This window comes from Pipistrellus hanaki, assembly GCF_964339955.1.
Source record: "Pipistrellus hanaki genome assembly, chromosome: 11".
Taxonomy (NCBI): Eukaryota; Metazoa; Chordata; class Mammalia; order Chiroptera; family Vespertilionidae; genus Pipistrellus; species Pipistrellus hanaki.
Genome location: NC_140513.1, coordinates 56,129,048 through 56,151,931, shown reverse-complemented (window position 1 = coordinate 56,151,931; position 22,884 = coordinate 56,129,048). Strand labels below are relative to the sequence as shown.

General features: G+C 38.4%; 1 protein-coding gene across 1 annotated transcript in view; it reads right to left on the bottom strand.

Moving 5' to 3' along the window:
- FOCAD (focadhesin) overlaps positions 1-22,884 on the bottom strand; it is a 274,520-nt gene that overhangs the window by 107,856 nt on the left and 143,780 nt on the right. Inside the window, exons 16-18 of the mRNA XM_084898094.1 lie at positions 4,737-4,871; positions 3,579-3,629; positions 2,692-2,775 (exon numbers count right to left, since the gene is read on the bottom strand). Coding sequence (XP_084754220.1) covers positions 2,692-2,775; positions 3,579-3,629; positions 4,737-4,871 — 270 coding nt within the window. The remainder of the gene's footprint in view (positions 1-2,691; positions 2,776-3,578; positions 3,630-4,736; positions 4,872-22,884) is intronic.

The following is a 22,884-nucleotide window of genomic DNA, read 5'->3' as shown; positions in this document are numbered from 1 at the left end:
CCCTTTTTTTTTTTTCTTTTTTTTTTTTAACATTTCTACTTGAAATTCATACTGTGCTTATTTAGAAGACTATTTCATAAGTTTCCACAAGCAGAAAAAGAAAAAGGGAACAGACATATTTTCACTGGAAAGTACAGGTAACTTTCAGCTTCATAACTGAAATTGCCCTTTAATACAGAGGAAGTAGTCTCTGACAACAACAACAACAAAAATCTTAGTTTTTGTGTTATGTTAGTTCCTACCCGGCAGGGACTTTTAAGATAATTGAAAACGGGCCTCAGTGTCTGCTGATTTGGTTGTCTCCTAAGCCTTTGAGGCTCTGGGGACTTTTTGGGATGTGAATACATGGATCCCTTTCTGGACTTTCAGTCCTGGGTATTCCAACAGCCAAACTGAAAACCAGTAATCAACACAAAGAAGAGGAGTGCATGGTGCAGTCCTGGAAGCAATGATTCTCTGTGGCAGGTTCCCTAGATCAGAAGATGGTCATCAGAGGTGGAATCTTTTAAACCATTTTTGTTTGTTCATCTTGATCCCAGTTGAAAATATTCACAGTAGTGAACCACTAGTCACATCCCTGAAGGGGGTGAGGGCAGAAGAAAAGGTTGAAAAGCATGGCTAACCAAGGACAGGCCTTAGAGATTTCCTTTACAGCTCTTCCTGTGCTGATGGCGAAGACCCAAGCAGACTTAGAAGCCCCAACTCTACGCATATCACTACCCTTTGTGCAGGGAGGTATAAAGAGCTATATATGCTATTAAGGATCAGACAATATAGAAGAGCTAGGTTAAGAAAGTATCTAGTATTTGACTGAGAATAGCACTTATTTCAGTATAAATTCTAACAACCATAATCAGAAACTGGACATAACCCTAAAGCAGGAAAAATTATAAACACATCAATATTTGAAGAGGTAGAAATGAAACAGCCAAGTGACTGTGAACGTTGTTTAATAAAAGCTACTTATTCCAGATATAATAGTACAAGAGTGATAGCTGAAAATAAAGGTAATCATTATGCGGTGATGTGAATTAGAAATTATTTAACAACTACAATAATAATAATAATAAAAGGTATCTTCCCAGATCTACTGGTAGGCGTTGGCACACCAAATTTGCATGTAGCTTTTTTTCCTTTTCCTTTTTCCTCTCTCCCTCCCCCATTCTCTTTCTTCCTTCCATAAGCTATGGGTATTGCTAGTAGCCATAGCGCAGTCTGAAGTCCCATCTTTTTTCCCCCCGCCCAGTCTCAGTCGTTTTCAGAACACTCCATCACCTGGTTTCCAGAGCTCAGACTGAGCAGTGGTCTAGTCATCATGGACCAGGACTAACAGTTATAGCGGCAGAGGCCTCCCTAAACCTCCCTCATCTCTAGCCTGACCAGTTGCTCATCCCCTAGCCCCACTTCGCCTGCTCTTTATAATCCTCTTAGGCTCTGGGCTGGCACCGCCAGCCTTGGGGCTCAATCTTATAAGGAAAATACTAGGAGCTCATTCAGGAGTTGCATTGCAAAACCCGGGGACACCTCTGTCCTATGACCCTTGCTGCACACCTATCTCCCTGCCCCACTCTGAGACTCGACCCCGCCATCCACCGCTGGCCTCTGAAGGCCCATCTTTTTAATTTTATGAGTCATAAAACACTATTTCTTAAGTCCTCCCATTTGTGATAACTGCATGACAAGGCAGCCAAGCTGCTTGGGGACATGGGAAATCCTGCCTTACTTAGATTTGGTTTGTCAGGAGCCTGTCCTTCAGTCCCACTCGTGGTGGCTCCTATTCAATTCAACAGACAGAAGTTTGTCTGATTTTTGCTGGTATCTAATATCCATATAATCTCAATCTAGAAGAGAAAGGAAATCCATTTTAATGCCTGAGGAGCCCAAGAAATCTCACCAAAACTTCTTGCCACTTGGCCTCAAGGACAGATTCTGCATAATGTTACACATAAGTTCTTCTACTACAGTGTCTGCCTTCCACTCCACAGGCATTTGTGCATGTGGATGCATGTGAATTAGTAGTAGCACTACATGTGAAATCAGACAATTCCAGACAACCTAATAATTTGAAGTTGTCTATATGACATAGGTACTAGAAACGCTTGTGTATTTTTAGTTTTGTCTAAACACCAAGATAATGTCACACTATGTGTTAACCCTTAAAAGACAGTAATACTTTCCTCATCCAGTTCTCTGGCGATAACCTACACATCATTTGACACTAAACGAATAAGTAACAGATTTTTTTTCTTCTTCACATGGCACCTCAACTTTATATCACAGACAAAGATCTTCATTTGCACAAGCAACATAGATCTTAGTCTGTTCAAGCCATGCTTGGATTTGAAGTCCAAGCTGATGTCCTAACTTGGCAAAGTGGTTCCCACGGTGGCACAGATCTTCTGGAGTAAGCCCCGGGCAGAGGCATGCAGCCATATACCCGGTCACCCGAAGGAGACTCCACAGGCGTCTTCCATCTTCTTCAAAGATATCTAAAGTCACTATCTGTGATGTCTCACACCACTACCGTCTAAGTTCATTGCAGCTTAAACAGGTAATGAATATAACTTATCTTTCATAGACCATAATTACATATACATCCATTAGGTACAAATCTCCTAAGGGGAGGGGAGACACACATCAAGCCGTGAAGCCCAGCAGGAAGGCAGGCAGGGAGAAAGCAGCCGGGCCTACCTGTTCGGGCAGGTGGAGCACCGTGTGCTCGCTGGCACTGAAGTGAGACAGAGACCGATAGGCAGCGTTTGCTACAACCACGTCCTGAGGAGGATAAAGGTGAGACAAAGAAAAGGATAATAATAATAATAAATAATAATAATATTAATATAAAGATAATAATAATAAACAACTCTGGAGGAAGAAGATCTCCCACTCCACCCTCAAAGTCCTATGGTCAGTGGACTGTACTGACTTGCTTACTCCATCCCAATTGAAAATGGAGAGAAAAGCATTGGATATAGGGAGCAGAAGCACAGGGATCTTTATCCCAGTTTGGACATTAAACATAAAGTAATGCATCATCTCAGACCCCCATGACATAGTAGGGCTTAGTGGAAGGGGGGAGAGGGGTTAGATTCTGATAGGCCTGGAACTGGATTCTGATGCTCCGGCTACCAGCAGGGAACGCTAGCCTTTGGGAATCCAAGCTTTTTCACCTATGAGTTGGATACATCACCCATACCCTCATCTCTATACTCCTTATTGGAAACAATATTCAACAACAAAAAAAAATGGACTGGGCGTTTGCTTGTTTGATATGCTTGCTGAGGGGGGAGGGACAAAGCAGGAAAGGGAAGGACCATTAAAAACATGAGACCATGGCAACTGTCCTTCTTCAGACAAACGTCAGCTTCACAAAGTAGTAAGTGCACGTTGTGGTGAAAACGTCTCAATGAGAGCAAACCGAGAATACTTTCTAAAGTCTAAACTTCTGGATAGGTGCAATTCTTTTAAAATCAAGGAGCCATCATTTCAAGGGCGTCCTGTTTTTTATTCTAAGAGCCTTATTCGGTAGTTCCTTTCCCAGCCTGGTTCTGTGTCAGGGACACCCCTTGTGACAGTACCTTGTTCTGAGTGTGAGTCCAGAGGAAGCTGAGGACTTGAACTTTGAAATTCTGAAAAAAGTAATAGACATCAGAGTAAAATTTTAAGACAAAGATAAAACCGAGAATAAACCTCTAAGGTAGCAAACAGTGGAAATTAAATCACCTTAAAAGTTATACCCCTAGTAATTGACTTAATCTGTATTTACCCACCATTCATAAAATGAAACTTCTTGGAAAACAGACTCATCACTTAGATACACTGATATTTTAAATACAATGGGATTTTAAGATTATTAAATTTAGAGACCTAACCATTTCCTACTGCCTTATCACAGGATGAAAGAGACTAATTTAGCATGAAAGGGACTAATATTGGAATATGATGGAGGGATGGTTTATCAAAATCTGTGTCTCAAACTAAAAGTCCACCAAGAAGTAAAAATCAATTGCTGCTCTTTGAAAGAAAAGAAAAAAAAAAGATGAACATAAAAGGGAATATGGTCACAAAAGAGGAGACATAAATGAATTCAACACCTTCTCTATTTCACTCACAGAAGAGATAACTGAAGAAAATGGTTATCAGGAATCTATGAATCTTACAGCAAAGCATTTTCACCAACTTTTTCAATTCATTAGGATGAAAAACACAGAGTCGTCATAAAATTGGTTTCCTCTTCTAAGACGGGTTGGTTTTATAATCATCCTCATTGAAGAGTACAGATGAAGGTGAAAGATGTTTGTAGACAATATGAACTAACATGTAAAAAACAAATCTCTACAGCAAAGCTAGGAGCAAACTGACAATATGTCTTTAGCAATGAAAGATTCTTTGTACTTTTTTTTTTTTAGAACTTAAAACACCAATAAAATGAATTTAAACTGTTGGTCCCATGAATTCTATTATTTTCAAAACACTTTTTAACATGCTGACTTTTTAAAATCTTGACGATACGCTCATAATAAAAACTTGGTATCCTTTATGTAAATGAGTCTTAAAGGCTCAGAATTGATAAGGGTAGATATCCTTCCTACTCCTAAGGATCCAACATGTTCTCAGAACAAAACATGCTGAAGGATTTGGGGCAAAGAATTACAAATATTTTATCCAAAAGTTATTAAAAAGCAAAAGTCTTTCCAGTGTAGAAACAGACAATGCCTTGAGCTCCAAACGCCCACCTCGTATTCAGCTGTGTTGACTGTTAGGGAAGGAACCAGAGAAAACAGTTCACTGAGCGTCTTCAAAATGAGTGGTCTGGTGTCACAGCTCAGCTTCGGGGAGAGAGCGTTCCAAGTGGAGCGGATACAAACAACCTGCGAAGCAAATGCAGAGTGAATGCCCAACCACATTTCAGTTCCTAAAGAAGCCATTAGGAAATAAAATATTTTTTGAAAAAGATAGTGTTATTTTTTAATTACAGTTGACATTCAATATTATATTAGTTTCAGGTGTACAGCATAGTGGTCAGATTCTTATGTAACTTAGAGGTGATTCCCTCATAAGTTCAGTACCCTCTGATACCATACATTAGTTATTACAATATTATTGACTCTACTGGGCTGTACTTTACATCACCATGACAAGGGTACTATCTTTTATTATGAGGAGACTTCAAGAACAGAACATTCCTAGAAGTTAAGATTTCATAAGGTATTGCCCTCAAAAAAATTATTTAAACCAATATAATATAAACTGTTGTTGAAGAAGATCCAGCCTGCCTCACACAATTGCTTTCTTGCACGGGAAAAAAAATCTCTCTCTTCTTCCCTTTCCCTCCTCCCCCCCCTCCCCGCTTCTCCCTCTCAGGCACACACCTGAAATTAAATTCCAGGTTAGCTGCCTTCATTGCTGGAGAAGCAGTCTCTGAAACACGGAAGGGTAAGCTAATGCTAGGACACTTCTAAGGCCAGGTGTCCACAGTCCTTGCAGCTTCTCAGCAAGAAACCACAGCACCACCCAGAAAACCGAGAGCCTAATATACATAAATTGAACACTCTCAAATCATCTCACAAGCTTTTAAAGAGGGTAAAAGAATACTTATATTATTTAAAATAATAATTTAAGACTTTGTTTTAAAAGTCATCTCAGATTTTTTTTTTTTTAAGAAGCTAAGAGATCAAGTAAAAATTAAAGCCTAAGAAAAATGTTTAAGCCCAATTTCCTTAAACCAAGTGTTCTCAGTTCATTTTAATGACTGGTTTTATGGATAGTCAAATGTCTTCGTAACTTTAATTCCAACTACAACAGATGAGTTCTTCCCTTATAGATATTTTATTAAAAATTTAAAACCCAGGCAAGAACAGTGCCAACACAGATCAATTAGATAGGGTTGAATAAGGATTAATCTTCCTAAAACACTCCAACCTCTTCTCTTAAGCTTGAATTAACACACACAATTTATCTCCATCTACACATATAAATTATTTAGAAAAGCTACAGGAGGCAGTCAGTGGAAACATGTCAAGATAAATGAATAATATAAACTTAAGAACTCAGATTAAGGAGAGCTTCAAAGAGAAGACAGAGGAAAGTATCACAGAAAACTTATAGTGCTGTTGCTCTTTTTTCTGCTTTCCATGAAATAGTAAAAAAAAAAAAAAAAAAAAAAAATGTGCTTTGACTTGAGATCGACTACGAATTTGGATTCCAGTAACATTTACTAAGTTAAGAGTAGTGTTATGTACGAGGCTTGACAGCAGGCACATTTATACAAAGAAGTAGCTCTAACGTTACAAATCATCAGTCTTTGAAATTTTAAAAAACACGCAATTCCTTAAGAGCTTTCAATTCAACATTGAATCTATAACAAGAATAGTTAGTATACAGCACTAAGAGGAACAATAAAATACAAAACATAACCGAAACCCTTCACAGAACTTAGCACCTATTGAAAAGAAGAAGTGCATGCAATTGTCAATTATCAGAAAACAAAGGGTATATGATTAGATTTTGAACTCTGTTCAACAGAAAGTAGTTTCAAGAGGAATCTAGGGAAGAAAGGTGTCAGTAGATGGGAGTCAGCAGAGTATCGAGACCGCATTGCAATGGGACCTGAAGAAGGAATGGACAATCCTCCTTCAGCAGAAAACCCACTAGGAAATGGTAGGCCTAAGTCAGAATACACCCCCCAAAAAGCATGTTGTAGGCACAAAAAGCATGTGTGATAGCGAGGAAAGGCTCGTGGGTGCCTGGACTGTCAAAGCAGTCTGTACTAGAATCAAAAAGAAAAGGCAGCCTCTAGCGATATCTGAATTGGGGGATAAATAAAATTAAAATGCTACTTTTGAATGATTCCTCTGGTAGTACCAAAGTCAGAGCAGTCATCCGCCATTCTCTCTCTAATTCCCATTTCTCACTAGTCCCTACCACATGAAGAGCCTCACATTTTTAAAAAATCTTATGCATAATTAACTCACTAATTGTCTGAGCTTTCTCCTCGCTTTAAATGCCTATCCAGTTCCAAGCTATGTTGTTTCAAGACCCACTTCAAACTCCATTTCCACAATTAAGTTTCTCTTACAATTCAGGCTCTCATTTTATCCCTTTCTCTCCTCCAATTTCTAACACTTAGAACTCTGTCACCCAATTTAGCATTTAATTATATTCTGTCTAGTATTGCTCACTATTTTCGGAAATGTAAATTGCCTCCTCAACTAGATTATTATTCAAAAACAATGACCATGCCTTAAAAAGTTCTCATTCCCTAGTACTAAGCACAGTAATAAGTTTATAACATTATCAGTACTTAACTACTGAAAGCACTGGAGCCTGAGGAATGGTAAATCTAAAGTGGAGATTAAAACAAATAAAAAAAACTTGGAGAATGAATCGGAAAGTGGGATGTTTTTGGCCCAGAGACAGGGGTGGATAAAATGCAACATTAAAATAGGAGAGTGGTAGTGCGTGGCCATTCTTAGTTGGTGGAACAATTTGCCTGATTAATGCCAATGACAACTAGACTCCAGCATACTAACTAATTATGTGACCCCCCGAGCACAATGGAAAACAGCATGGAGTTTCCTCAAAAGTTAAAAATGGAACTGCCATTTGACCCAGTGATCCCACTTATAGAAATATATCCTAAAAAGCCCAAAACACCAATCAGAAAGAATATATCCATCCCTATGTTCATAGCAGCGTTATTTACAATAGCTAACATCTGGAAACAGCCTTAAGTGTCCATCAGTAGATGAGTGGATAAAAAAGCAGTGTTACATACACACAATGGAATACTATGCAGCTGTAACAAAGAGGGATCTCTTACCCTTTGAGACAGAATGGAGGGACCTGGGGAGTATTATGCTAAGCAAAATAAGCCAGCCAGAGAAAAAATATGTAACAGATGGTCTCAGCCATATGTGGAATTTTATGAACAAAATAAACTGATGAACAAAATAGATCCAGAGACACAAGCATGGGACAGACTGGAGAACCTCAGAGGGAAGGCAGGATGGGGAGGGGAGATATTAACCAGGGAACTTACAGGCTTATATGTATAGCCCATGGACATAGACAATTTGGTGAAGGCCTGGGGGGAGGGGGAGAAGGGGGAAAGTGAGGGGTATCTATAATACTTTCAACAAGAAAGATCAATTTTATTTAAAAAAAAAAAAAAAAAAAAAAAAAAAAAAAAAAAAAAACCAACATGGAAAACTGGAAAAGGGATCATATTTACAGGAGACGGGGTCTGAAAAGTTCCCTTTAAGATATGTTCTGTACATTACCCAATAACTTGTTTGTTAAAAACAACAAAAAACTGATTGACTTCTGTTCCAGAAATATGATGGGCCAAACTTGCAATGATTGATAAAGAAAATTCTATACATATATAGCTTAGCTGAAAAGAAAAAAAAAAATGGGGATGGGTATTACCTAGGGCTAGAAAGGAAGAGGGACATACCTATAGTGAGGTATTATAAGGAAGTTACTAATTTCTATAACCTGATAGCGTGTGTTTAAATGCCCACACAGAAAGGATAGGGCCTTTAGCCTTCATAAGCAGGAGTCGGAATGGAGACCCTCACAGAAAGCCAGCACTCTTGAATGGCAATACCCTCAGAATAATGGTTGAACTTGAAACCACTGAGCTGAGAAATTAATATAAAAATGGCAGTGAATTGGGGCCACCTGGACCACTCTCGAACGGTACTCCCATAACACATAACCCAAATTTACGCACACAGAAAAATAAATTACACCCCTCTAAAAATGAGATCATTAATATATGTAATATTTTAAACAATAAAAAATATTTTGAAAAATTAAAATGAGGTCATGTCAAAAGAAAAAGTTCAAAACATATAATGACGCATGAGTCTAATTTGAGTGAGAATCAGCACAAATAACTGGCAGGATAGACATCACGACCCTCAGATAACAGAACAAGTAGAAAGCAGCACAAAAGCACTTAAAAGAATTAGAGATGAAAACACATTTAATTCCCAGTAAAATAATAGGGCATGATGGAAAAAAGGCAAATCTGGAAAGAATCAAATGGAATCTCTACAAGTGAAAAACACAGTCATGAAACTCTGAGTCCAATGAATAAGAAGTATCCTAAGTATACACCAGAAAGATTAGAATTCTAAAATATAAAAAAGGAAGTTCAAAGTCAGATGTCTTCAAATGAGGTGTTTTTCTTATGTTCACCAAGAGTTCCTGGAGAGTTTAATTTTAAAATGGCTTTTAGAGAAGTGGTTGGTTCCAGGGCTGGGATAGGGAAAATAACAAGTCTAGAGCAAATTCTGGTGCCAAAAAGTGAGGAAGTGTGCATAAAATGAGGTGAACTTGTTGAAAGGGAGGGCACAGAAGCCAATCTGAGAGTTCCCAATGGTCAAATTAATATCCACGAGTCTTCAGTAGCATAAATAATCCAATAAGTGAATGAATAAAAGAAAAGTAACAGTTCTTCCTTACAGAAGAATTCCAATTAATAAATGTAGAAACAATGAAAGAAATAAAAGAATTACCATTAGACACTAGAGGAACAATTATTATAGGCAAAATGTGCTGATGAATATTGAAATTAGTGGGCAAAAGTTTTGAGGACAAGCAGGACAACAATTAGTCTCAAAGTCTCTCCTGTGAGACATTTATTATTTACAAAAAATATATAGTAATTTGCTATGGAAAAACTTAAGATACATCACCTTAACAAACTAAAGGTAACATCACTAGTAATAAAACTTATCAACATCATGCACCCCTGATAAGACATACTGAGAAAGCCATATTATTTCTGTAATATTCTAAAATAATACACCTAATCATGAGGAAACATCTATATACCCAAACCAAAGGACATTTCACAAAATAACTAACAGGACTCTTCAAAAGCCCCCAGGCTGTGAAAGCAAAGGAAACTGAGAAACTGGTTTAGATTGGAAGAGTGAGTAAACATGACAACTGGGATCATGGCACAGTAAAAAGTCATTAGTGGAAAAACTGATGAAATCTGAATACAGTCCATAGTCTAGTCAATAGCACTGTACCAATGTTTACTTCTTATTTTTGGTAACTGTGCTATAATGATGAAAGCAAGGTGTAAACATTAGGGAAAACAGATGAAAAATGTATACGAGAAGTCTATGCTATTTTTATTTCTTTTAAAAAAAATAACAGCTTTAAAAAAATACATAAATCACAGACCATACTATTTACATATTTAAAGCAGAATACAATGGCTTTTAATATATATATTGATTTCAGAGAGGAAGAGAGAGGGAAAGAGACAGAAACATCAATGATGAGAATCATTGATTGGCCATCTCCTGCACGCTCTGCAGAGAGGATCGAGCCTCACCCCCAGGGGTAGAACCACGATCTCCTGGTTCATAGGTCAATGCTCAACCACTGAGCAATACTGGCTGGGCCAATTCAATGGCTTTTGTGTACTCACAAAGTCGTTGCAACCATCACAATCAATTTTAGGATCTTTTCGTCACCCCAAAGGGAAGCCCGTAATCATTTGTTATTCCTCATTTCCTCCCATGCTTCCATAACTCTATTTTTTGTCTCTGTCAATATGTGTTTTCTAGACCTTTTCTATAAATAAAATCACAGGACATGTCTTTTGTTATTGGCTTTTTTCAATTAACAATACTTTTAAGGTTCCTTCATGTCATCCCATGTGTACTTATTCCTTCTTATTGCCAAATAATATTCCATTCTACATATACGTTGTTCTGTATTACATTTTGAAACTTTTCTGTAAGTTTAACGTTATTCTATATAATAAAGAGGTATTATGCAAAATGACCATCACTCCAACACACAAGATGGACAACAGGAGAGGGCAGTTGGGAGAGACCAAGCCTGAAAGGGAGGGCAGTTGGGGGGGACCAGGCCTGTAGGGGAGGGGAGTTGGAGGCAACTAGACCTGCAGGGGAGGGAGGTTGGAAGGGACCAGGTTTGCAAGGGCGAGAAATTGCGGGGCGGGGGGGGGGGGGGGGGGGGGGGGGGGGAGAGGGGGGGGAGAGAACCAGACTTGCAGGAGAGGGCCATTAGGGGTAACCAGACCGGCAGGGGAGGGCAGTTAGAGGCAACCAGGCTTGCAGAGGAGGGCAGTTAGGGGGGGGGGACCAGGGCTGCAGGGGAGGTCAGTTGAGGAGAACCAGGCCTGCAGGTGGTGGCAGTTGGGGGCAATTGGGCCAGCAGGGGAGCAGTTAGGCATAGATCAGGCTGGTAGGCAGAAGCTGTTAGAGGCCATCAGGGAGGCAGGCAGGCAGATGAGCAGTTGTGAGCCAGCAATCCTGGATTGTGAGAGAGATGTCCAACTGCCCCTTTAGGCCTAATCCCACCAGACATCCCTAGAGGGGTCTCAGACTGGAGAGGGTGCAGGCTGGGCTGAGGGACACACACACACACACACACACACACACACACACAGGTGCACAAATTTCATGCACTGAGCCTCTAGTTTTGAAATAAAGGTTAAACATTAGGAATAGAAAAAATGTATTACTTAAAGAATTAATGGCTGATTTTTTTCAGAATCAATGAAGGACATTAATTCTCTAAGTCCTAAGTAGGACAGCTAAAAATAAGTTTGTATCTATATACATTATATAATGTGACTGTTTACCACCAAAAGTAAAAAACAAAACAAACAAAAAAAACAACAACAAAATAATCTTCAGAGCTAAACAGAAGAAAATAAAGACTATATACAAGGAAACAATTTATAGAAACAACAGACTTTTCAAAATTAACACGATTATGCAGTAAGATCTTAAAAGTGTGAAGGAAATTGCTGGCCTCTAACACTAAATTCATCATTCAACATTAAGGGCAAAAGCAGCAAAAATAAGTAAATAAAATGGGAGGAGCAATACCTAGGGATTGTGCACATACAGCCTATGAATATTTATGCACAAATGACTCTGAACATCTTGCTTTGTTTGCCTATGAGCTTCTGGAGAATCTATCCCATTCTAAGTGCTTGCATTATGCATATTTTGTTTCTATTTTTGTTTCTCCGGAGAATGACGCTTCTCCCATGTTATTCTTTCCCAAGAATCTTCGCAACGCTAAACAGCGCAGATTACAAAGGCCCTGTGCAGTTTGGTACCCTGGAAAGTGCATGACTGGAGTCAGAAACCCCGGGCTCTCCCATGTGGTGGCTGTGTGACTACGGCAGTCATTCATCTCCTTCAATCTGCTTCCCCAGCTCCATACAGGAAACACTACCAGTAACACCTGCTCTGTGCATAGCCACCACGTTAACAGTCAAGGCCACGCAGAGACAATTGTATGCAAATGTGCTTTATGCGCTGTGAAAGATGGGGATGGCCGTTACATCCAATGGGGAAAATAAGGAATCCAAAGAACCGGAGCCCTGGCTTCTAAGGCTTGTGCTGTGAGAATGACTCTGCGCCTCCGCAGAGGAGCGGATAGCTTTCGTCTGATTTTACTTCCAAAAGCTATTTCTAGCAATTCTGGAGAGCAGCCTACTCCCTTTTGTTCTGAGGCTTTACTCCAACCGAAGGAAAAGCTTTTATAAAAACCTTTAGGCTATGAAATCCGCCTTATTTGCCCTTTGCATAATGAAGGTAAAAGAAACTGCCTTCGCAATTAAAGGACTCGAGTCATCGTGATGTGCTGAAGCCCTCTTAAGCTAATTCAGCACACACCATTCAAACAGGATGCTTCTGTTACCAAAACAGGGGCCAAGAGGGAGCCTAAGGAGACACAATCAATGGAGCAGGAACAATGGGAAAAATAACATTCTTTCGTGTCCCAATAACATGGGGCTAAAGGTTTTAAGTGTAAAAAATGACTAACAGGTTTATGTAAGCAATTTCACAGTCGTTTAGTGTCTGAGACGAGTTCATTATCAAGGTAGTGCTGTGGGAAATAGGAATACGTACTGAGTTTGCCTTTTTAAGTCCCTTCGAACCTAAAGGACAGTAATTCTGATGATTTTCTAGTAGGGTTGCTCAACCTCTGTCCTCAAGGCACATATCTAAATCCCAGACACATTTCTAAATCTCCGTCCATCAGAAACAGTTTTACTTGATCCGGTAAAACTGCTTCACATCAACAATCCCGAACATCACTGTGCCCTTTCTAAAGGAGGTACAGCCGAAACCGGTTTGGCTCAGTGGGCAGAGCGTCGGCCTGCGGACTGAAGGGTCCCTGGTTCGATTCCAGTCAAGGGCATGTACCTTGGTTGCGGGCACATCCCAGTAGGGGGTGGGCAGAAGGTAACTGATCCATGTTTCTCTCATGGATGTTTCTAGCTCTCTATTCCGCTCCCTTCCTCTATGTAAAATACCAATAAAATATATTTTAAAAAATAAAATAATAAAGGAGGTGCGTCAGAGACTTTTCAAATTAGTCTGTATTTCTAAAAAACTGTTTGCAGTTCGTAGTGCAGACTTGTAATTCTATTCTCTGAACAGAAGAGACTTAGAACCGAGTAAATGACGCAAGTAGAAACAGAGCGGCATTTATCACCCAGATTGATCCAGCAAGCCGCCCTGGGTCAGGGATGCCAGGTTCCTCTCCTCCTCAGTGAGGAGCTGCAGCTTCCCTGAGATACCTCCCGACAGGGAACAGTATCTTCCAACGCAAACTCCATTGATTTCCCTGCAGGAACAGAGAGGATGACACAAAGACTCCTGCAGGGACGTGCATTTTTCAGTTTTTCTGGATTCTGTCTGGATTAATGATCTATTTCATGTTGAACATTCTTCTGGCATGAACTCGCAAGTGCGCAATAAGAATTGTCAGAAATATCCCTTCACCAGAGAATGATTAGTGCTTTATCCTTCTCCCTATTCAGATAAATGGAGGTCAAATGCCAAGGTAGTAAGGAAAAATATTAGAAATTCAATCAAAATGGCTCAAAACCCCCAAAACCAAACTGCCAGAAAGTTGTAGTTCAGCAGCTACAAAATTAAAGGCCATGCAAACTGAGTATCCATCAGCAACAAGCATAAAATACCACCCATTTATTTTTAAAAAGGGCTAAAGGGACTATTATGACTGCACTGCAGAAGAGACAGAAATACAACTTCGTGCCATTTCATATTGAAAAATCAACATGCTGTGTATAAAAAATAATTGATGGCAGTCACTTCGGAGACTCTGAGAACACTTTAAGAGCAATTTTAAATTGCAAAGAGGAAGCTTTTAGGGATTCCTATCGAGTTCATTCCACTTTAAAATACGAAGTTTCATGAATACATTTCTAAGTAACTAATGTTGACAGTTACTGGAACTTAACCTGATTACATGTTCACTGAAAATGATTCTTCCACCCCCCGTCCTACAGATTTTCTGTATCTACAGATTTTCAAATAAGAGAACTGATGAATTCTTTGATAACAAAAGTGAAGATCAGTCTTTAGGGCCTGAAAGGCTTATACAGATCTACCTATACCCCCCTAAGAACAAGAAGAAAATATACCTGTGACCCCTCCCACAAAGAAACAAGCAAGCTCCTGATGAAGAAAATAAAAACTGAAGGCTAAACCTATAACCTACAAGTTCAAAAGAAAAGAAAAAAATAGCAGTACTTCTTTAAGAATTACTTTGCTTTTTTAGTGCTAAAATCCAGTGAATTATTATAAAAATAGTTCCCCAAAACAAGGTTGGGATAAGTGTAAATAAATCTTTTCCATCCACACACATATGCAGCATCTACCACAGTGCTTGGCACATGAAAGCATGACCCTCGAAATAAGAATGAATGAATGAATGAATGAATGAACTCATTGGCCCACCAACAGCTAGCACAGGGCTGGGTACTTCTACCAAGGGCTAGACTTCATTTTAGGCGTTGTGGGCCACACAGTCTGTCACAACTACTCAACTGTGCCATTGTATTGTGAAAACAGCTATTGATCAAAACAACGTAAATATATTGGAAATATTGATAAGTTATCATTAAACATAAAAATAAAATAAAGAACCGAAAGGGTGTGACTTGTGTGGAAGAGAGAAATGGCAACTCGATTTTAAAATTTCTCTGCCAAAGTCAGTATTTTGACTTGTCCCTGTGTGAAGCCCTGAAGGTTTTAGACCTCAGAGTAATGGTCTAAGAAATATTAAATAAGCAGAGATCTACTCTCCTTTTACAAAGGAGGAAGGAGAGTTGGGAAAGTAAAAGCAGCATGATCTCAGATAAATGTTAGTGAAGAGCAGGCAGTGAGGTTGAAGCTCTGGAAATGTAGTCACTTAAAAGTACTGATGTTCCCGAAACCGGTTTGGCTCAGTGGATAGAGTGTTGGCCTGGGGACTGAAAGGTCCTGGGTTCAATTCCGGTCAAGGGCATGTACCTTGGTTGCGGGCACATCCCCAGTAGGGGGTGTGCAAGAGGCAGCTGATCGATGAATCTCTTTCGTTGATGTTTCTAACTATCTATCCCTCTCTCTTTCTCTCTATAAAAAATCAATAAATTATATTTTTTTAAAAGTACTGATGTGTATCTGCCCCTTAGAAAGTATTCAGGTTTCCCAATGCACTCCAGCTAGGAGACTGTGGCTTTAATGAATCGTTCTCTGCAAATTGTCATTACTAACTCCCTGGACCCCACTCTCTTGGGCGACAGCAAACCCAAACCACTCCTAAGCAAATACGAAGGAGTTCAAAAACTCAAATGACTGTCCATATAAAAAATCCACGACTCAAAGTGAACAATTAATGTCTTCTTCAGTTATTCTCAGAAGCCTACATCACAACGGAATAGCTGTATCAGAAATCCCAGAAAAACACCAGTCCCTCGGCAGTGGTTAAGGGCCCTTTCAAGAAAGCAAACCACAACTTCTGAAGAGAAGATAGATTGTTGATTTCCAAGAGTCCGCCTGCCACAGAAGAGACCATTTAAAAAGAAGGGGAAACAAAGGACACCAAAGAGAAATGTCGGCAACCACGTAGAAACAAGGATAGGGCTCGGTGCCCAGGAAAGGAGGGAGATGTTTGTAAGGAAAGCTTCCCAAGGCTTTTTAGACCCCAGAGAAGTTAAGAAAGTACTATAGCAAAACTGTTGGTTTTGCCAGTAGTAGTCTTGATTTTTCATCCAATTTTTTTGCTTTTCACACACACAAAAATAACAAAAAGAGTTTAGATTCAGTGTGTGGGCCTATTTAACACCAGGTGAACAGGTATTTTGGGTAGTAAATTAGGGTAGATTTTATTACTTAGGATTCTCTAAAAATCAGAACCGATAGATAGATGATAGATAGAAAATAGATAGATGATAGGTAAGTAGATGGATAGATGGATGGATAGATAGGTGATAGATAGATAGATAGATGATAGATACCCTGTTTCCCCGAAAATAAGACAGTGTCTTATATTAATTTTTTCTCCCAAAGTTGCACTAGGTCTTATTTTCAGGGGATGTCTTATCTTTCCATGCGCTAGGTCTTATTTTCGGAGGATGTCTTATTTTCGCGGAAACACGGTAGATAGATAGATACATACATAGGTAGATACATAGATAGATAGATAGATAGATAGATAGATAGATAGAAGAAAGAAAGAAAGAAAGAAAGAAAGAAAGAAAGAAAGAAAGAAAGAAAGAAAGAAAGAAAGAAAGAAAGAAAGAAAGAAAGAGAGAGACTTATTATAGGACTTGGCTTACACAATTATGGAGTCCAAGAAATCTCATAATCACCCACCTGCAAGCTGGAGAATCAGGAAAGCCTGTGATATAATTCAGTTTGAGTCAAAGGCCTAAAAACTAGGGGCCACATCTTAAAGTCCCAAAACGTCAAAGCCTGAGAATCAGGAGCTCAGATGTCTAAGGGCAGGAGAAGATGGATGTTTTAGATCAAGAAGAGAATTTGTCTTTCTTTTGCCTTTTTGTTCCATCTGGGCCCTCAATGAATGGGTTGATGCCACCCACATTGTTGAGGGCAGGTAGATCTCTTTACTCAGTCTACTGAATCAAATCTAATCTCTGCCAGAAACATCCCCACAGACACGCCCAGAAATAATGATTTACCAGCTATCTGGGTACCCTTCAGATAAGTCAAGTAGACACAAAATCAGCCATCACAGTGTTAATACCACACTCACAAGGTTACTATGAAGATGCCTGTGAAAAGACTAAACACAGTACTTGGCAAGGGGTATGCACTCAACAAGTGTTTACTGAACCACCATCCATTTTTGGTACTAGGCTGGTTGTGCTTCATCAGAATTCAACTTCCATGGGTACTTGAATCAACATCTTTTCTGAGGTCTGATGAGAATGACACCAAAGATGTTCATTTGACATCAGACTCATCCAAAAATGCTGAATGTAGTTACTATGAAACTCCCCTAATATTATTTGGGAAAGTTTCCCAGGCCAAGTGGGAGATGTAAAGAGATTTTTAAGCTCTTGTTTCTCCTTCGTGCTCTTTTATCCCTACTCTTTTGTATTGAAATTGTACTAGTGGCTGCTAAAACAGTTTGGATTGCAGTTAAAATCCATTGAAAGGAAAATAGAAGCACCAAGAAGTAGGCTGTTTCCAACGAGATGGACACTAGCTTTAAGAAAGGAAAATAAAGATTTGCTTCATTGTATGCTCTTCTTTCCTTTGTCAAATATTGAGCATAAAGACTTGAGTCAATTTCTGGGTTCTCTGTTCTATTCCAGTGATCTGTATACCTGTTCTTGTGCCACTACCAGCTGTTTTGATTACAATGGCTTTGTAATATAGTTTGATATCCAGTATTGTAATCCTTCCAACTTTGTTCTTTCTCAAGATTGCTGCAGCTATTCAGGGTTTTTTCTTTTCTTTTTTTTTTTTGGTTCCATATAAATTTTTGGAGAATTTATAGATCTGTGAAATATACCATTGGTATTTTGCTAGGGTTTGTAGTGAATCTATATATTGTTAGGGGTAGTATAAACATTTCAATGTTATTAATTCTACCAATCCATGAACACGATATAATTTTCCACTTGTTTATATCTTCTTTATTTTTTTTCAATGTTGTATAGTTTTTGGAGTATTAGTCTCCTTAAGTTTATTCCCAAATATCTTAATTTTTTTTTTTGTTTTTTGTTTGTTTTTTTTGTTGTTACAATGGCAAATGGCATTTTTTTTAGTTTCTCTGAGAGTTCATTATTGTTGTATAAAAATGCCATCAATTTCTGGCTGTTAATTTTGTATCTTGCTACATTGCTGAATTCATTTATTAAATCTAGTAGCTTTGGTGGAGTCTTTAGGGTTTTCTATAAACAATATCATGTCATCTGCAAATAATGACAGTTTTTTATCCTCCTTTCCAATTTGGGTGCCTTTTATTTGTCCTCCTTGTCTGACTGGTATGGCTAGAATTTCCACTACTATACTGAATAAAAGTGATGAAAGCAGACAACCCTGTCTTGTTCCTGTTCTAAGGGGAAATGGTTTTAGTTTTTGCCCATTGACTATGACATTGACTGTAGGTTTGATAAAGGAGGAAAGAACATGCAATGAATAAAGAGAGTCTCTTCAATAAATGGTGTTGGGATAACTGGACAGGCAGATGCAAAAAAGAAAAAATGAAACTAAACCACCCACCTACACCATAATAAACTGAAGATGGATAAAATAATTAAATGTAAATTATGAAACTATAAAATTCCTAGAAAAAAACAGGCAGCAAAATATCAGATATCTCATGTAGCAGAATTTTCACCAATACATCTCCTAGGGCAAGAGAAACAAAGAGGAAATAAACAAATTGGACTACATCAAAATCAAAAGCTTCTGCACACAAAATAAACGAGCATCGAAATGGAAAGGGAACCCACTGTGTGGTAGAACATATTTGACAATGATGCATCTGATAAGGGGTAATTTCTCTTGCTTGTATGGTGGTTATATAATGACGTTCATTCCTCAATTACCCATTGAAAGACTGTTTCTCTAAGTGAATGACATTCTAATTTCTTTAGAGTCAGTGCATTATTCCTTCAAAGCATTTCTATATTAATGAATAAAACAAAATCCGAGAAAAGTCATCTTAAGCAGACCTCTTCATAATGATGGCTTGTATGATACCTTTGAAAGATATTGTAGCCTAAGTTCCACAGAAATATTTTCTGGACCAGTGACCTGTAAACATGCTTGTTTGTACATCTCTACTGGTACCAAATGTTTAGCACACCAGCATATATGTTATACACATGAGCACTTATTTATATGTCATATACATGAGCTATAGTAATAAAAATATTAGGCAAAGTAAGACTATTTGGAACAATGGTCCTTAATTTTAAAAAATGTGTAACATCTTTAAGTTCAATAATATTTGAACTTTCGTGTAATACAATAATGTCTGCCATTCCTAATCTCAGTGAAAAATACTGTAAATAATATAATCTACCAATAAACAACATAGAGAGATGCTTAACACCATAAATGATCAGGAAACTGCTCATCAAAACCACGAGCTATACCACTTCGTACCCAATAAGGACAGTAACAAATGTTGCCAAGAATATGGAAGGACTGAAACTCTTATACCATTGCTGGTATGTAATATAAAATGGTATATCCACTAGGAAGAAAAACTAGTTTGACAATTCCTTCAAAAGTTAAAAACAGACTTGTCATATGACCCAAAAATTCCACTCCTGCATAATCCAGCATAATATCCCCATCGCAAGATTCTTAATGTAATCTCATGTGCAAAGTCCCCTTAATTACATAAGGGTTACATCCACAGGCTCCAGAGATTAGGGTCTGGGTGCCATTATTTAGCTCACCACAGCAATGATTTCAAGTATTCTGGCATTTGATAATGGTGGTCAAAGTATAACTTTGTGAATCTACTAAAAAAAAAAAAATCACTGAATTGTACATTTTAAAAAGAGTGAACTTTATGATATGTGAATTACATCTCAATTCTGTTATTTTCTTAAGATACTGCTGTTAGAAAAATACAGCTATTACCTGACTTGGAAAAAAAAACACACAAAAAACAATTTGTGTTTAGTTGTGCTTAGGCATAATATGAAGAACAAAGACATTCCCCAAAGCTGAGGAGCAGTGCTTCAGACAAGGCTTTCAACAATCTGCACCTGAAACCAGCATGTCTAATAAAATGATGGCACTAAATATATCTCCTATACATTCATGTCACTGATATCCATAAACTGCAACAGCCGGCCATTTTCTGTGAAAGGGGAGGTGATGCTGCACCCAGTCTTCCCTGGGGATTCCCTCCTTCCTTTGGGACCCCTGGTCTGCTGACAGGTGACACAGGATCATCTGATGAAGTGCAGGTAAAGAAGCCATCATTCCATGTATTAAGTATAATGAAGGCTTAACTTCTCTCTTTTTAAGATAAATAAATGTTCTAACATTTTTTCCCCATACCACATGAGTGGACTTACACACAGTTTACTTTACAGACTGCTGCTCTTGACAATGGCCTCAAACTTCACTGCCCATCAGTGTCTCTGGGGAACTCGGTTAAAAGTAGACAGCCTAGCCGAAACCGGTTTGGCTCAGTGGATAGAGCATCGGCCTGCAGACTGAAGGGTCTCAGGTTCGATTCCGGTCAAGAGCATGTACCTTGGTTGCGGGCACATCCCCAGTAGGGGGTGTGCAGGAGGCAGCTGGTCGATGACCCTCTCTCATAGATGTTTCCAACTCTCTATCCCTCTCTCTTCCTCTCTGTAAAAAATCAATAAAATATATATATTTTTAAAAATGTTAAAAGTAGACAGCCTAAGCTTCATCTCTAGAAGCTCTAAGTCGGAAGCACATGCTATCCCCAAACTTTGGAAGACCCTACTCTACACACTAGAAATCAATGCCATTCATCATTCTGTGAAGTCCATAATTTAGATGGAGTAGCTGAGCCAAACAAGTGGAAAAAGAAGAAGAAAAAAAAAAGAAAATACCCTCCAACCGAAGTTGTAAGTGTAACAGAAAGAAATAAGGCCATTGGCATTCTTTTGTTTGGCCTGTATTTCAAACAAAGCTATATGTCCCTGTCATATGTTTAAGCAAGCAAATTGCTCAAATGACCACTTACGTAAGTAGAGGAATATGCCGTGGCTCTAAAGCAAAAAGAATGGGATTCATGAGAACATCTGACTCGTACCCCTGAATTAGAACCTGGGACAATACCTTCCACCCGGCTATTGAGAAGAATTAGGTCCAGCTTTTAATAAAGCTCAAAAACCAGACAACAGGACCTATATTGCATGAAGTCATCTAAATCATAAAGATAAGTAATTGTGTATTTAACCCACGAAAAGGCGTTAGAATAACATCCAACTAATAATACAGTCCACAGACTGATGAATCCTTTTAGGTCAACTATGAAAAGTCTCTCAAGCTTAAAACTAAACGACCTTAAAACCAAATGCGTATATTATCATTTTTAAATACTACTGCTGGATTTGTGTCCTTGTTGGAGAGGCATTTTGTGTAATTTGGTACCTATGTAAAGACTTATCAAATTCTTACTGTTTTAATGCCAAAAATTTCCTAAGCACTGCCTTTTACTAACAAGTGATTTTAGTCACCCACTCAAGGTAAAGTCTAATTTGGAAACATTTGTGTTTCCAGAAACGAGTCTCTTAGTGATATTTTATCCTAGGCCAAGAGAAGATGAGATACATATGTTTTTATCAGCACATTTATATAGTAGGAGATGAGCTTAAATACCACAGATAATCCCCCCCCCCCTTTTTTTGGTAAAAAGCTTAATTCTAAGCCAGTTAGGGATATACCCTTATATATTAAATAAAATATTTTAAAAGACCTACTAATTTCTTGAAAGATATCAAAATAGTGCTTTCAATCTCAGATCACAAAATCCATAAAAGCTTTCAAACCATTAATGCCACTTAGTCTACTATCCTCTCTCCACACCCCATTTATTCCCCCACCCCCACCCCTCCCCACCAAAGAAAAACCACCTCTTGTATAAGCTTAAACCAATATATATTTTTTCCACTGGAATTTCAGAAAGGCACACAATTAGCATCATTTTAGTCATGTCATTATTTCCAGCTCAGTGGCATTTATTCAGATGAGCGCAGTTTGCAACCTCAGAGCCCAGCTCTTCTGATGTTAACTGGCATCATTAAAACCCGCCCAGTGTCCAATTCGTTTGATCTTGGAAAGAATGCCCTGGGTTTGTCACCGAGAGCCGGAAACTCCTGGCTGGAAACCCGGCAGCATTCACGCTCGGTCACAAACTACTCACATCAGTTAATAATCCTCCAAGACCACGATTCCAATTCCAGAGAGAAAGCTTTTCACAGAAACATTATTTAAGCACCAAAGAAACAGAAAATTGGATTAAAATCATGTATAGGAGACATGAGAAGCGCCTAAATGTTATAACTTTAAAAGCTGAGGTAAGTTTTTCAGAGTAGAGTATCTAAAGAACATAGCAAATCTGAGTATGGAAAAGGGCAAATAGCAGAGGGAAAGAGGTTTGAAGTATAAAAGCAAAAACAAGAAATGGTGACATTTCAAGATCTTCCATTTAAAATTTTCTATGGTAAGTTTTGATCTGCTGCTGAACTTCACATGATCTTCAAATGCTTTCTTAAAAAAATTTAAAAACAACCAATTAAAGAATAGCGGGAAGCTTAATTCTTCTCTATTTAAAGAAAAAATACACACCATATCTTTATTTTCTCACACATTTCACACATGGCTATGTGTGAATGCTATTCCATTATATAAACATACTACAGTCAGTTAAAATTTTATTTAGAAAATGAAAAACCATTTTAAACCATATTTTAGAATCTACTTACAGATTGACAAAGTAAGTGTTATAAGATCCACGAATGTTTAATAATAGTCAAGTTCCTGCTGTCCTTTTAAAGTTAAAAATAAGGCCAAACTACAACTTTCAACTGCAAAG